At 46.5% G+C, this 15,766-nt stretch overlaps 1 protein-coding gene across 2 annotated transcripts in view; it reads right to left on the bottom strand.

The window, feature by feature from the left end:
• CNTN6 (contactin 6) overlaps window positions 1-15,766 on the bottom strand; it is a 123,411-nt gene that overhangs the window by 50,269 nt on the left and 57,376 nt on the right. Inside the window, exons 7-8 of one of the 2 annotated variants that reach the window (XM_036432111.2) lie at window positions 3,373-3,557; window positions 1,001-1,137 (exon numbers count right to left, since the gene is read on the bottom strand). In XM_036432111.2, coding sequence (XP_036288004.1) covers window positions 1,001-1,137; window positions 3,373-3,557 — 322 coding nt within the window. The remainder of the gene's footprint in view (window positions 1-1,000; window positions 1,138-3,372; window positions 3,558-15,766) is intronic. The other variant, XM_036432116.2, reaches the window with a different exon arrangement.

Below are 15,766 nucleotides of genomic sequence, written 5' to 3'. Positions count from 1 at the left end.
GAATTGTAGAAGAACGTATGTGTGAGATTGGAAAATGCAGAAAAATGGACTTATAGAGTTGTTGTTTTCTGGAAAGCATGATACTGGGTAAGATGAAGACCGTGGGTCCCGGAACCAGGTGGACAAAGTTCAGAAATATCCCAACGTTCCCTAGCTGTTGCATGGCCTTGAATCGAGGCCAAACTTCTCTGAAGCCAATTTTGTTCATCTCTATAAAGAAATATCATTGCGTCTCTCCTAAGACTGGCATGAGGATATAATAAGATACGGAGGGGAACATGTGACAGGGCCTGTCTCAGAGGAGAGTTTGGTCAACATGAGCAATGACGGTGATGGTGACGGTGATGGCGAGGATGGTGGTGGTGCCTAGATGGAAATTTACTGCTGACAGTATGTGACCTCTGCAAGTGATGAGTCTTCTCTCCCCTTAGTCTCCTCAATGGGAAAAATGGGGACATTATTCATAGCCCCTTTGAGTTTAAGGATTAAATGAATTAGTATACCATATTTTCCGGCATATAAGACAACCCCCTAATTTTACAGTTAAAACATAGGTTTAGGCCTATATTCGCTGTATAAGACTACCCCCCACTTCCGAGGCAACACCAGTTCTTTTTTCAATAGACCACCTCTCTGACTCTGGCCAATCTGGGCAGGCTTTTTACTAGAACACAGTGTAGCTTCGGTTACAGAACATGTATAATTTGCATGCATAAAAAGCCTGCTTGGATTGGCCAGAGTCAGAGAGGCGGTCTATTAAAAAAAGAACTGGTGTTGCCTCGGAAGTGGGGGGTTTTCTTATACAGTGAATATAGGCCTAAACCTATGTTTTAACTGTAAAATTAGGGGGTCGTCTTATACACCGGAAAATATGGTATCTGGAGTCTGTTACGTTCCCCAGCACCTACTGCACACTCCCTCAACGTCAGTACTTATCACTGCTTGTGACTCAGTTTCCCCACCAGAGTCGGTGAGTTCTGATGTGGGCACCTTTGCTTACCTCTGCACCCAGGCGCTCACCATTCTTTAACCAGGTGTACCAGGGCCTGGGCTTTCCTCTGGCTTTGCATTCCCAGAACAAGCTGTCATAAATGGACAGGTACGTGTCCTGGATTTTTTGTTCCCATTCCGGAGGGGCTGTTGCAAAGAGAAACAGAGCGACCGTTTCACAAGTCGGCTGATTATTCGAGGCGCCCTGCTCCTTGCCAGTCGGCAGCAATCAAGGCAGCCGGCCAGGTGCGGAAGCCCCGGACATGCTGGGCCTCCGTGGGGGCCACAGAAATCATGCTGCCGCTCTCGGTGGGCCTCTGACAACTTGGGGGTGTAGGAAAGGGTCCAAACGCAGAAGGAGGCCAGATAATAGTGCCAGGCCAAGTATTAGTGCGTGGGTCAGGTTAGAAAATGGAGACCCAATGTGAATCCTTTGTGTGCAAAGACCACCGATTACACTTGTCCTGAATTCACTAAAAGTAAGTGCATCTATATCAGACACAATTAAACACAGTTGCTGGAAGTATAATTCCAATCTGAGCCTCACACACTTTAGTTGGAGGATAACCCTTTCCCTCCCTTGCCTGCCCCTCCTCTCTTCCCCCCCCGCCCCCCGTCCCCCTCTCCCCCTCCACACCCCAGATAAAACTCATGCCAGGATTAAGGACTGTGGAGTGGCTGTGGGTTCTGCACCTGACTTAGTCCTGGGCATGTGTTTTCCAAAAGCTTATCTCTAACTAGAAGATGTTCTACATGGTCAGGAGGGTCATGAGGCAGAGGTCACCTGGGGTCATTGATGTGAACGTGTTATTCAGGGGGAAGGTAGGGTTATCCTGGCTGTCATTCATGGAAACAGGTGGGGCATGAATTAATGTTTTGAAACTAATTTGGTTGTGGTGAGATCCCCGTGAAGGGGCACAGGTGGCCGTGCTGAGGACGGAGGGCAGGGGGAAGGGAAGAGCCTCATTTTGGAAGATTGTTGGCAGTTCTTATCTTATTCCTGACCCATGTGGCCCATGAGAGCTTGCTCAGTTCACCTAAGGCTTCCTATCTGTCATGTCACTGAAAATTATGTCTGCCTCTTATTATTGTGAGGGTTACAGGAGCTTGCGTTTATGAAAACTTCTAAGCTAACAGCCACTGTGTCCAGGTAGGAGGGGTCACTTTACTATTGATTTCCAATTTATAGAGACCTCCTGCTCAACCTCTTGGTTATATCTTTGTCTATTTAACAGAAAAAAATGAGAAAGCTATTAAGAACAAGCTCCTGCTCAGAAGCCTGGTGCCACTCAAAAACTCCCAGTCACGTCCTCATTATCTTGTTTACAAAAGATGCCAGATTCCAGAGACTTCCCTTTAAGACGAAGGAGCTATTGGGAAGAATAAATACAGAAGGGTAAACACACATACATACAGGCGTACAGAATTAATCACGAGGGAATCATGTTCTATATATAAAATGGTAGTTTTCATCCCAGGTTAAAATTGAAATCCGGGAGGAAATGGAAGCTAATCTAGCCAGGCCCATTACCTGGTCCCCACAGGACACTCCAGTGGCATGCCCAGGAGCCGATAGCAATGCTGCTGACATGGCTAGTTACCAAAAATGCATTTTTCTCCAATTACTTTATCGATGATTAGTAACAGGTCATCTACAAACATGTCATAGAGAGAGGCATTTTGGGCCATGTGCAAATAGAGTTTCCAAAAGTTTTCTAGTATAGAATTATTAAATTAAAGATATATTAAATGTAATCCAGAAGGTGAGAGTATTTGAAAAGCACCCAACATTTTGATAATTCCGGGGCCTATTTTATAGTTTAGTTGATGAAAAAAATAAGTGACTTCAATGCAAATGTTGTATCTTGGCCGGATGGGAGAAACAGAGACAGCCTTTAGGGAATTCGTGCGTTTATCATCTCTCTTACGTGCCCGAGAGATTCTGGCAACCAAGGCAAACCTATTTTTCAATGAAGTCGTGACTGTGGTTTTCTATTACCTACACATGGGCAGGCAAAATCTGGGAAACAGAAATGGATATTGACAACCACACTCAGCATTATGCTCCTGTGGCTTTCTCCTCCTGTAATTAAGGACGTCACAGGCTACCTCGGACTGTCCTCCAGGAAGTAAGTGGATCCCATGGAGCTTCCGGTTATCAAGGACTGTGGCCTCCACAGGACTCGGCTGATCTTGCCTGGCAATTAGACTAATCCACGGCCTGCACAGACCACGCTGAGACTCGCCCCTGCATCCCAACCCGGACCCGTGGCTTTCCCGCCTGTCCCAGGACATGTCTCCACAGCGTGCTCGTGACTGCCACGCTGCACTTCACAGGACGGCTCCACATGCCCGCATGCAGGTGCCACGCCGGGAGCTCACCGTAGAAAACGAGCCGGCCCTTCGCCAGGTTCCTCCCGCGCAGGTTGCCTGCAGTGCATTCGTAGAAGCCTTCGTCTTCCTGTTGAAAGTTCGGGATTTCAAGGGTAGCCTGGGATTTGCTGTACTTGACTTTCCCTGGCAACGGGCTTCCGTCCAACCTCCTCCAACTAATATCGGGGACTGGACTGAACAGTTACACCTCGTTAGAACAGGATCCGGCTCGGTCTTGTGACAACAGGGTAAAATGGGAGGGTCCTTAACATGAACTCTCAGGGAAACCATCCATGAATCCCCCCTGGAGGCTCACATGCCGGTCATGGGACCACTTGCACTCACTTGGTCAACGCTTGTAACAACACCTCATTAAGGGCCTGCCACGCGCAGTCATGGCGCTCTGACCAGAGAATGAATTGCTGAACAGAATAAACATGTGCTCTGGCCTCACACTGCTGACAGGTTAGTGGAGTGGTGTGCCATACACAAATAATAAAAAAATGAATCTATTTGTAAATTGTAAGAATGTAAACAGAGGGAATAGGCTGCAGAGATGGCCCTGAGATGGTATCAATTTACAGACACTCAGGAAATTCCCCAAAGGACATGGCATCTCGGAGGAGGCAAGCGCTGTCTGTATTTGCGGATTCTAAAAAAGAGGGAGATTCCTCTAAAGCTAAATTGGTCCCAGCAGGCAACTGAGGACGTAGGTGATGGGTGAGCTAGATTACCAAGGGGACTGGTATTGTGATAGACCCACGTGAATTGGGAGAGCACGCTCCGTGAGCCTTAAAAAGTACTCCTCACCCTCTTTTACCAAGTCCAAAACAGCAGTAATCTCTGAATGACTGCACGGTACCCTGTCTTCCTGTTAGAATGTGCAAAGAGTTCCTTTATTTATAGGAATGTAGCTTTAATATCATGGATCTGATATCTTCAGTATAACATGACTATACTTTTAATATGTAAATTTAATGTCTGACAATGAAGAGTGAATTTAGAAGTCTGTGGCTTAGAAGACCCCACTTTTACTTGTTTAATATAAAGTCAAAAGAGGACCACATTCTCTGACAAACTATAATAATAAAAGGGTAATATGCTAATTAGACCGGACATCCTTTCTGATGTCCTTCCAGGCGAAGGCAGGGCTGTGAGGGAAGCCCGGGACCTGGGTGTCAGAGGGAAGCTGGTGCCAGCAGCCAGGGCAAGGAAGGCCTCTTCTTACATGAATTTCGTGCATCGGGCCTCTAGTCATTTATAAAACCAATCCCCATCCATGTACATTAACATCTCTCCCTTCCTCCAAGCATGCCCCTCTTCATTCCCTTTGAGATTGCCAGGTGATCTACATATCTATATTTGAGATGTTGTGAGTTAATAATAATATAATTATTTTGCAAAGCCCAAGTGTCAACTTTGTAGAAGAAGCAGGATTTTTCTCAAGTTGACAAAAGTGACTTTTGGAAAAATGGTGGCAAGAATCTGTGGAGTTGGAATGGTGAGCCCACGGCCAAAAGTGGGTGCTGATGACCGGGGGCCCCCGAGAAAGCAAGGACCTGCCGCAGATGCTGTCAGTGTACAAAGTCATACAGGGGTTCAGGTATTGTCAGAAAACCTAGCCCGAGTCCATGTTTGAATTCATCTATTGTTTCAGAATTACCAGATAATTACAAACCTTGAATTGTAACACAAAACAAAATCACTATTATCATACATTTAGTTTCTGCCTTTTTGAAAAGCCTTGCCCACTTAGCATAAAATGAGGTTGACATTTTAGTAAAATGGCATACTCCTGCCACAATTAACCTCAGATAACTGGTTTTCTGTCCACTCACTGGACGGAATACCAAACTGGCACACAGGAAAATGGATTTCTGCAGAATTTGTTCACACAGAAGCCTCGTCCCCAAGTCTGAACTCCATGCTAGACGCAGAGCTGTCCAGTTTTTCAACACACATCATGCGTCTGTGAACATGTGAGAAGTCATTACCCCTGCGTTGGGAGGCCTTGGATATTTCTCATTCTCCACTTTCTGTTTACCTCCATTTTCCATTATTTTCCTCCAGTGAACATGCATTATCCACGTAATAGAAACATTCTAAGAATGTTTACTTGCAAAGGGAAATAACAGAGGCTGTGATATTTGTGTGAATGGCTGGCCTTTGATCTCTTTGTCTATGACATATCCCTGAGGTCTATGACAAAGATGAGCACAGTATCCAACTAGAAATGGTTGTGATCACTGGCAGTCAGACAAAAAGTAATTTCAGGAAAGAGTACGTTCCATGCTTATATCATAGTCCATTAGTTTGACTGAGAAGACAGAGCTCAACTTTTCACCTAACTAAATATCTAAATCTCTGAGCCAGTAACGGAAGGGTTTGATATTTAATGATAATGATTATAACACTGTCACAACCAATAGCTACTGGTGACTAGAACAGTGTGTTAGGTACTAGGTACGTGGATGACCCGTAGATATAATTTCACTGGCTCTCCCTGTAACTGAAGGCAGTGGAGCTGGGGTTTGTGTCCCGGCTTCTTTGCCTCACCACCACCCCTAAAGCTATGGTAAGACCCTCCTCTGGTAGCTCTGGCATTTATGGATTCACAGAATGTGAGTCTCCATGTTGCGTGGGGGCAAAAAGAACAAGTCCTACCAACCTCAGCTATTCTGACTTCCCTCTGCCGCAAGGAACTCAGTGACGCCACCAAAGTCTCCCTGGGTGAGCATCGCTGCCTGGATGGATGAAGTGCCTGTCCTTTAGAGCAGGGGTGGGGAACGTCCGGCCCGCGGGCCACAGGAGGCCTGAAAAATCATTGGGTCTGTCCCTGCCAAGGCATGAGGGATGAGTAGAATAAATGTTTGACCTCATACAGCAGGTTCATTTTTAGGTTGATCATTTTGTATGGCCCACGAATGATGTCATAAATATCCAAAAGGCCCTTGGCAGAAAAAAGTGTTCCCCACCCCTTGCTCCATAGGGACCCCATTCCAAGGGGAACAGTGCAGGAGGGAATGTCAGTGCCCCTTCAAGTCCCTGAGCCTCCCAGGTCCCAATGGCTTCCATCCTCAAGGTGAGCACCCACCCCCCTTCCTGACAACCCCCTTCCAGCTGCCCGAACTGACAGAGCACGTGACTCAGGTCCTGCATCAGGGACTTGTGCACGGTGGCCACTGTCACTGGTCCACAGGGAGCCACGGCCACCCAATCAAAGGCGCCAGACATGGTTCTGGGACGGCTTTCGGAAGAGCAAACCTTTTTTCATAGGAATTTGTTCAGACTGTGGGATATGAACATGGAGCTTTTCCCCACATGGAGAGAGGATCCGTGAAGGCCAAAGCTCAGGCAAAGGGAAAGGAATAACGTAGAATTCTTCACATGCATCAATCAAGCCATGCCCTGTCCAAAAATCTCCCTCGGAGCGTTTCAGTTTGTCAGTGGTTCTCTTTTTGGCCTCAGCCTGTTTGAGTTATACTCCTGCTGATTTCTGTCAACGAGGACTTGATGGGTAGATTTTGAACACCTGGGTCCTACACCTGCCTGGCTCATGTTTGTCTGTGAGATTGAACTACAAGATTTGGTGTATTCCTTCTGGATATCCCGTTTTATAGTTGAGATAGTTGGGAATTCTCACAGCAGCTCCACTAGGCAAAAGTAATCACTCAAACAGTAAAAACAAAAAAAAAAAAAAACAAAAAAAAAACACTTTTTTTTTCTTTTCAATTTAAGCCTTATCAAGTACATACTGTGGCCACATTTCACGTTCACTAGTTTCTAGTGGGGAAAAAAAATCAAGCAGTTTTGTAAGATCCATAGATACTAGTTAAATGGTGAGAATGTGGTCAGATTTGTTATGACACTGCTAAGCAAGGAGGCTGAGATTCTGTTATTACTGGTAATGGGACTATATATAGAGTCAGAGAGAATAATGCAAATCAGAGGCAACTTAAACACACATATGTATTCTAAGGACAAGTCCCCATTTTGGGGAGAATCCCATGAAGACACCAAATAAACTGCTTAGATTTCACCCTCTCTCTTTTCTGAAGCCACGTGAAAAATGCACCCAGCAGTGGAGAGCCCTGAGGGGCTTTCAAGAGAGGGATTACTGTGAAAGCCATCCTATCTAATAGAGAGAATATGAAAATTGACCATCACACCATCACAAAGATGGCGGCACCCACAGCAAAGGCCAAGTTCCCTTAACTAGCCTTAAGGAGCAAAATCAGCAGGGACCTGAGGTTGTGTGGTGCTGAGCCAGGGCAGGGGACCTGAGCCTGAGCCCCCTGCCTGTTGGGCCTTGACAGGGGACCTCAGGCCACACCCCCTATCCTGGCATCAGGCCAGGGACCTCAGGCTGCACCCTCTGCCCTGGCACCAGGCTAGGGACCTCAGGCTGTGTCCCCAACCCAGCAGGGCTTGATGGGAGACCTCAGGCTGTGTTTTCCCGCGTGGCAGAGAATGACAGGGGACCTCAGGCCACGCCCCCGCCCCAGTGATGGGTTAGGGGACTTCAGGCCACGCCCCCACCCCAGTGGCTTGACTGGGGACCTGAGGCTGCACCGCCTGCACAGCACTGGGCCAGAGGACCTGAGGCTGCCGTGTGCCCCAGACTCTGACAGGAGGAAGATTTTCATATACATTTTACTAATTTTTTTTCATCTCTGACACTTCTATTATAGAGAAAGGGCAAATAGCAATATCAAAATATTTCCTTTAATTAATCCCCTTTTAATTGCACTGGGCCACTAGTTAGAAGGTAACTCATAATAAATGGTGCTCTCATCCTAACTATAGACATCTGCAATTTCTGCCTACATCTCCCTTTCAGCTACAGCCTTCCCCACCCTCCCCCCCCCCCCCCCCTTATTATTATCTTCACAAATATGAGGTAGAAGTTGAGCTTGGATTCAAACCTCAGCAAAGAAAACCAATCTGAAGCAAGTCTCTCATGCGGAGTCTCTCAGCCCTGAGCTGAGCCCCTCACGGACCTTGGATGAAAAAGGGAGGGTTGCCAAAGCCTTTTCTCATTTCCTCCCTATTTTCTAAACCAAGTCGGCCTGAACCGAGACTCCTCACAGTTGTGAAAATGGACAGATTATAAAAGCAAAGTCCTCCAATCATTTCTTCCTTCTCCTTCCTTCCTTTCTCCCTCCTTCTTTCCCTCTCTCCCTCCCTCCCTCCTTCCCTCCCTGCCTCTTTCTTTCTCTCTTCCTTTCTTCCTTTCTTTGTCTTTCTTTCTCTCCTCCACACCCCTCTGGTTTCCTGCTTCTTAAATAAGTGTCACCCTAAACAGGGACAGACACTCCATTCTCTCCTTCCGTATGCTTTTCCTGAGTGAGCATTCTAGTCATTTTATCAAAGATGGAGATACATTCGTTAACCATCTGGCCGAGCTCAGCCTTAATTGGAAGTTAAATGAAAGCTCTCCACACAGTCGTCGGAACTGTGTTTCGATCCCATACTTTCAGCCCATAAATAGAATTTTCATTACTGGTGCCGTTTGAGAAAGCTTCTATTTCTTGCCTGGATTTCTTAAACCTCATTATCCACAGCTTAACTCCAGGCCATACCGAGTTTGTGAGGAGAAGCTGGTCCAGAGAACCCGTTCTCAGAGATGCTTACGTTGGGATTATTCTGAACTCGAACCTCATTTCAGAAAATCCCGTCAGTGGCCATTTTTAATCGAAGGGACTGAAGCGGAGAAAGGAAGCGGGCAGAGAGCCTTTGTTAACATTTCAGGCTGCTGGGCCAGCTGCTTTCGCTTCCCCGGCTTGAAATATTCATACGGAGCCTGGAGTGGAGAGCTGTCCCTCGATGACACAATAGGGATAAATCCGCGAGCTCTGCAGAAAAGCAAGCTCAGTGCACGGAGGGAGGAGGCGTTTCTGCCGGGGGATGGCATGTCATCGGGACCCTGGGGGCGGCCAGTGTCCACTCAGGTCCCTTGGGGAGAGGCTGCTGGTCAGCAGGCACTGGTCTGCGCTTCCACCAAGGCTGCCCCTGGGACTGAGGGCCACAGCCATTCTCTCCTGATCACGGTGGCACTGACACAGGGTAGGGAGACATGGGCAGATTCTGAGACACAGCTGGATCCTCACCTGCAACCAGAGATGATGGCACCTGGCAGGCTTTGGAAGAGGACAAAGGGGGACATCCCTGAGAATGTGAGGCCTGCCCCTAAAGGAGGCTCCTGCATTGCTTATTGTGATTGTAAGATGGGGACAGGGCCTTGTGGGTGTGGTTCCATGGCTGAACGTCGACCCATGAACCAGGAGGTGCCGGTTCAATTCCGGGTCAGGTCACATGTTCGGGTTACAGGACTGATCCCCAGTGTGGGGCGTGAAGGAGGCAGTCGATCCACAGTTCTCTCTCATCCTTGATGTTTCTGTCTCTCTCTCCCTCTCCCTTCCTCTCTGAAATCATTAAAAACATATATTTTAGAAGTAATAAAAGAAAGACTAGGCTTCAGTATACCTTCCGGGACACGGGGGGCAAATATTTCCGGGGAAATATTCTGCTCTCTAGCTACTCAATACAATGAGCCAAATAAATGTTCAATTAGGGAATTTTAAGATGCCTTGCCAATGATTTTACACCAGTCATTATAGGCCTAAAGAGTCTGAATGTACCTAGTGGAACTGAACAACACTGTGGTCACCCTGGTGTCCTGAGGACTCTCAGGAACCTCTCTGGGCTGCCGCCTGCAGGAAGCCCCCAGTGTGAGGAGAAAAGCAAACTTCAGGTGTCTGCTCAGGCCTCTGAAAGTCCCGGAACACCAAGAAACACCTTGGCGAGACTTCAGATTTACTGCTTGACATTAATAGTCAAGCTGGGTATTCCCCCCCCATAATTTAGAAAAGAGAACATATATATATATATATATATATATATATATATATATATATATATATATATATATACATGTTTACATAAATACAGCCCTCTGTACGAAGGCTCTGGGACACGGGGACACGCAGTGGGGCTATGGATTTTATTTACCTCTCAGCGCACTGACAGCCAAGTTCCTAAATTAAGGAGAAGAGAGGAAATCCGTGGTATTGTTTGCCAGTGGCGGGAGAGTTACGAGGGACATTGGTTTCATTTCTATACCCAGAGCATAGGCCTGTGTTTGCTTCCAAGGAAACAGGGGTGCCAGCCAATCTGCCTGCCTTTGCACAGCACCCACACCCCGAGCCTCTCAGGGTGCCTCACAAAGCAATTAATTTGCAGCTCAGATCATTAAGAGTCTGCCACGTGAAACAAATGAGAAGAGTTGAGAGTTAAATCTGTGATCACAACAAACTGCAGCACAGAAAGTGACACGCCCCAGAAGTCAAAGCCACCGAAGGTGAAGCAGGTATCTGAGGTTTGCTATAATCCTATCTAATAAAGAGGGAATATGCTAATTGATCTTCACAACCTCACAAAAATGGTGCTACCCACAGCCAATAAGGAAAGAATATGCTAATTGAATGCCACACCCTCAAAGGTGGTGGTGCCCACAGCCACAAGATGGCGGTGCCCAGTCCCCTCAGCCCCACCAGGTGGTAGGCATGCGTGTCTCTTAGTTTCCTCAGCCTCCCAGCTGCCCAGGGCTGGCCCAAGGCGCAGGCAAGCCTCGGATGGCAGCTGCCCAACCTCCCAGGGTGCATACATGCTCCTGCCAGCCTTACTTTCCCTCTCTCCCTCTTCCCTGCCCACACATTAGCAGCTTCCTCCTAAGGTGGTGTCTGGAAAGAAAACTGTGTTTCCTCTCTAATCCTCTATACCAGGTTTAAAAAATAGTAATTTAATTTTTTAAATTGATTTTAGAAAGAGGAAGGGGGAGGGGTAAAGAGATAGAAACATCATTGAGAAAGAAACATCATCAATTTACTGCCTACTACTAGGGATTGACGGTGACCTCCTGATTCATGGGCTGATGCTCAACCACTGAGCCATAACCACTAGTCTATACCAGATAATTATAGATGGTAGATATCATCATACATAAAATAGTAGGACATGTGCTTCTCGATAGCCCTGATTGATTTTTTGGGGAATCACTTATTTCTTCTCATTCAAAAAAAATTGAATTTGAAAAAGATTATCTTTTGAAAAATTTAAAATCATTAGTACATAAAATTAAAATGTACTGGTTGCTGATATAGTAGTAATTGCAGAGACTATAAATAGAAAATATCTCCATGGTTCCATTCAACAGATAAAATCTTTTTAATATTTTTCTGAAAATTGTCAAGCCTTTTTGTAAGGGAAACATGTACATAATTGGGGTGCTAGCTTTATCTGCACAGGAGGAGTTTATTTGCATGTTAAAATTTGATATAAATACCATGGCTATGGGTGTGGGTTATGAAGTCAGAACCAGTGAGATTTAGATTTCCAAACCAGGTCTACATTTTCCTAAACATCACCATGTTAAATCAACCCCAGGCTTCAATTTGTGTTAGTGCAACAGGGACTGCACATACTCTCCTGCTGCAAACATTAGGAAACTGGGTAAATGTATGGAAACAAACCTGATCTAGAAATGAAACAATGCGGGGGGGCGGGGGGCACAAACCGTGGTCTCCAAAAGGAGCCCATGTTGTCCCTGGTTTCTCTCCCCAGGCACTTCCCAGGGCAGAGAATATGGAGGGAGGACAGACATGGGACATGCCTGCTTCACTGAGGTGAGGAGGCACCGAGGACTGAGGAACTGGGGTTGTAGGTATTGGAGAGGATGGGACCACAAATGGAATGAGCTCCAGATGTCCGCCTAAGAGGGACACGCCAGGCGAGGCAGAGAATTCTCAGTGCACAGACAGAGATGGAAGACAGCCTCCTCCATCCACAGGAGAGACTCAGTGAGCTGAAGGTGCATCTCAGTCATAAACCAGCTTGCAAGTGAATGTTGACTCTGAATCTACTTGAAGGAAGCTTACTCACAGGCCATAGAAAGATTACCCAGATTCCTAGTAACTTAACTCTGATCAATAAAATCTAACACCTGGAATCAATACACCACGGTCCAGCATTCAACAGCATAATGTTCATGTCGACAATTCAATCAAAAATTACTAGATTACCTACTAATGAGAAACATGATTAGGAGAAAAAGCAGTCAATAGAAACAGACCCACAGGTGACAGGGATGATGGAATGAGCAAACAGTGACTCTCACATCCTCAGGGGGCTCCATAGCAGAGTGGGGATTGCAGCAGGAAAACAGCAGACAGACCTCAGACTCCACAAACGAAGAGCCTCTGGAGAAACCCAAACAGGACAGGGAGACAATGGAAACCTGCAGACAGCAGGGAAATGCCAACCTCTGGTGCAGCAGCCACAGTACACTGTAAGCACAGCCCACATGTTATTAGTATCTGCATAAACATAAACCTCACTCTAAAATTCAGTTACCTAGTTCCTTTTACCCGAGACAGCATGTCTAGGTTTCAATAAAAAGTGCATAAAAGCAGTCTGCAGAGACAAAGCAAGCATTGGAGCCAGACCCAAACATGGCAATGCTCTGGATTATGAGCCTGTGAATTTAAAATAATTACTCTGGAGACTGTGCCAAGGGCTCTGATGGAAAAGGCAGGTGGCAAGCAGGGGCACAGGACCGATGTGAGCAGAATGGGGCATTCTGAGGAAGGAAAAAAAGGAATGCTGGGGACAGGAAACAGTTTAATGAGAAGGAGCAAGCCTTCAGAAGGCTCATCTGTGGACTGAACCCGGAAAAGAGTGACCTGGAAGGACCAGCAATAGAAACCTCCGAACTAAAACGTTAATACAAAACAGAATGACAACAACAACAACAAATAAAAACAGAACAGAACATCCCAAAACTGGGCACCAGTGCAACTGGAGCAATAGATGTGTGCTGGGAATACTAGAAGGGCGAAGAAGGAAATGAACAGAGGAAATAGAAGGTGTCCCCCAAAAATGTGTGAGCACTTTAAATCACTACCAATTAAATCTGCAAAGAGAAGACAAACCACAAACTCTAAATGAGATGGGTGAATTTCCTGGCTCTGCCTTTTTCCTCACCCCGCCCCTCAATTTCATAGCAAAACATGCCCCAAAGGGCAGCCTGTCATTACTCATCGCCCTCTCTTTCCATGTATGGCTTACATGTTTGTGTGAGCGTATGGTGCGTATGTGTGGACGGGTGGTGGGAAGGCGGCAAAAACTTACACCTGGTCAATTCAAGTGAGAGGTAACGTGATTGACATGATTATCCAGGTATTGCTCTTTCAGCATCTCTGTGATGGGTTTGAAGTTTTTAAAAATAAAATATAGAAATACGGAAAGTTAGTAGCTCAGAGAGGTGAGCAATTCAGACCATGTTAATTAACCACGCGGGCCCCTCATCTGCTCCTCTTTCTACGTGAGAGCAGACCCTGCAGCTGCAGCTGTGGAGAGAGCAGAAAGGGTCCCCAAGGAGAGGAGGAGCTTTGTCTCCTCCCTGAGACCTCACTCCTAGGTTGCCACCCCCAGCGGCTCTGGCACTGGTTGCACAGAAAGAGAACGGAGTTGGTGCTTTGGAGGAGAACTCGGTGAACATTTACTGCCTCCAAGCCCAGCCCGTGCTGTGTTTCCTGCGCGTATTATCCATTTTCTTCTCCAAGCAATCTTAGGGGTGGTGTCCCTGCACCGCCTCTTGGACATGCGCAGGGATCCTGAGTGCGTGTGCTGATGGCCCCATAAACTTTTGAGAAAATTGGGGATGGAATCCGCCTCCCCGACTTTAAGATCAGTTATCTGAAACGTCAACTTGGATGCTGGAATGTTCGAAGCCCAGAGCCTGAAGCCAGGTGGAGGGGGTTCCTTGCCCTGCCTTCCTCATGGAAGCTGACACCGAACAGGTGACTCATTCAATGGAAGCCTCACGTCCTCACACGTCAAAAGCTAGGGTGCGCCCTGCACAGTACTGGGGATAACATTCAGCAGATTCGTTCTTAGTTAGACGTGCCTAACAACTTTTACTTGTGTGGGATTCTTGAGAACCAGCCTCAGTAATTGTTAGTAATTTATGATGGAAGAGTTTTTGTTTTTTTTAATTTCAGGAATCCACATTTCCTGAGGTTCAGTATCATAGAATAAGCTATTGATATCTGTTTCGGATGCTATATCTCACTAGTTTTCTTTTTTACATAAATCACCTAATTTTCAAAGTATTCTAACAAACATTTAATGTATTTTTATTATAGCTTTAAATTCTGAGGAAGTTTGAAAATGGTCAAAGTCCATAATATCTCCTTAAAAGGCAGACAAACAAACAAAAACTGACACGAAGTCCCTGTTTTCCTCTTCCTTAACTTAATCAATCAATTACCAGTAATCATTAGACAAATACTGTGGGATCCATACTGAGTAAAATAAAATAGAATCTTTTAAATACATGAAAAACGCATAGGCTGAAAACTTTAAATATCTACAGAATTCCTCATGTATAATAGGAAGGAACCTAGCAGCTTTATGAACCAGCACTGTTTGGGGGGCTCGCTATATTTACCCAAGAACAAGGTGGGCACGTTAAGTGGTGACTTCCGCAGTTGGGACTGTTAAGCACCGTTTCTGAATGTGCTGACCGCCTTAGCATAGGTGGCCTTCAGCGGGAGCTCTCACTGGGCCAGCAAGGGCCAGTGCCTGGCCAGTGTGGTCTGTGGACAGGAGTGGCCCTGCCTGGGACCTACACCTACAACATCTCACTTTAAGCACGTCCCCGGCGCATCGCACACTCATGTTTAGAAACAGCGGATCTAGACCCTATGTTAAAGTGAGCAGGCGTCCCGCTTTTGGCGGGACAGTCCCGATTTTGAACAATTTGTCTCGCGGGACAAATCATTAAAAATCAGGACTGCCCCGCCAAAAGCGGGACGCCTGGTTACCTTACCCTATGTACCCCTTTGTTCTTGGACTACTGGTGTCTGCAGGCATAGCAATGAAGTTGGCCCGTCCCCCAAAGTAAAGCGGTGTCTGAATGTTACGTGCAAAAAGCAAGTCTTTGGCCGCCTTGAAAGCATCCCTGTTGGCTGATACACAGGTATCTGAGTCTCACCAAGCACGCCCACTCCCACAGGTGTGGCTCAATCTAATTGTCCACCGTGAACAATGGCCCTTAATTAGTCTTATTTGGGGAACTTCAGTGCAGGCTTTCATTTATAATTATTGCTGGTTAATTCAGCAGGATGACCTGGGGCTGTGGATGTGGGACAGGATGCAGGCGGGTGTGTGGAGGGCTCGGTGACACACCAGCCCACTTACTCCCATGCAGCTGCTGCCTAAGTGGGTCAAACTGGCAGAAATAACAGCGATTCAGGGGAGAGCGGCAGCCCCATCGTTTTCAGAGTGTTCGGCATTTTGCTTCAATTCCAATCAGAAACTTGCTCGTTTCCCCAGCATTTCA

Source organism: Pipistrellus kuhlii, unplaced genomic scaffold (assembly GCF_014108245.1).
Source record: "Pipistrellus kuhlii isolate mPipKuh1 unplaced genomic scaffold, mPipKuh1.p scaffold_m20_p_11, whole genome shotgun sequence".
Taxonomy (NCBI): Eukaryota; Metazoa; Chordata; class Mammalia; order Chiroptera; family Vespertilionidae; genus Pipistrellus; species Pipistrellus kuhlii.
Note: the sequence above shows the minus strand (reverse complement) of the source record. Positions and strands in the feature narration are given on the sequence as shown.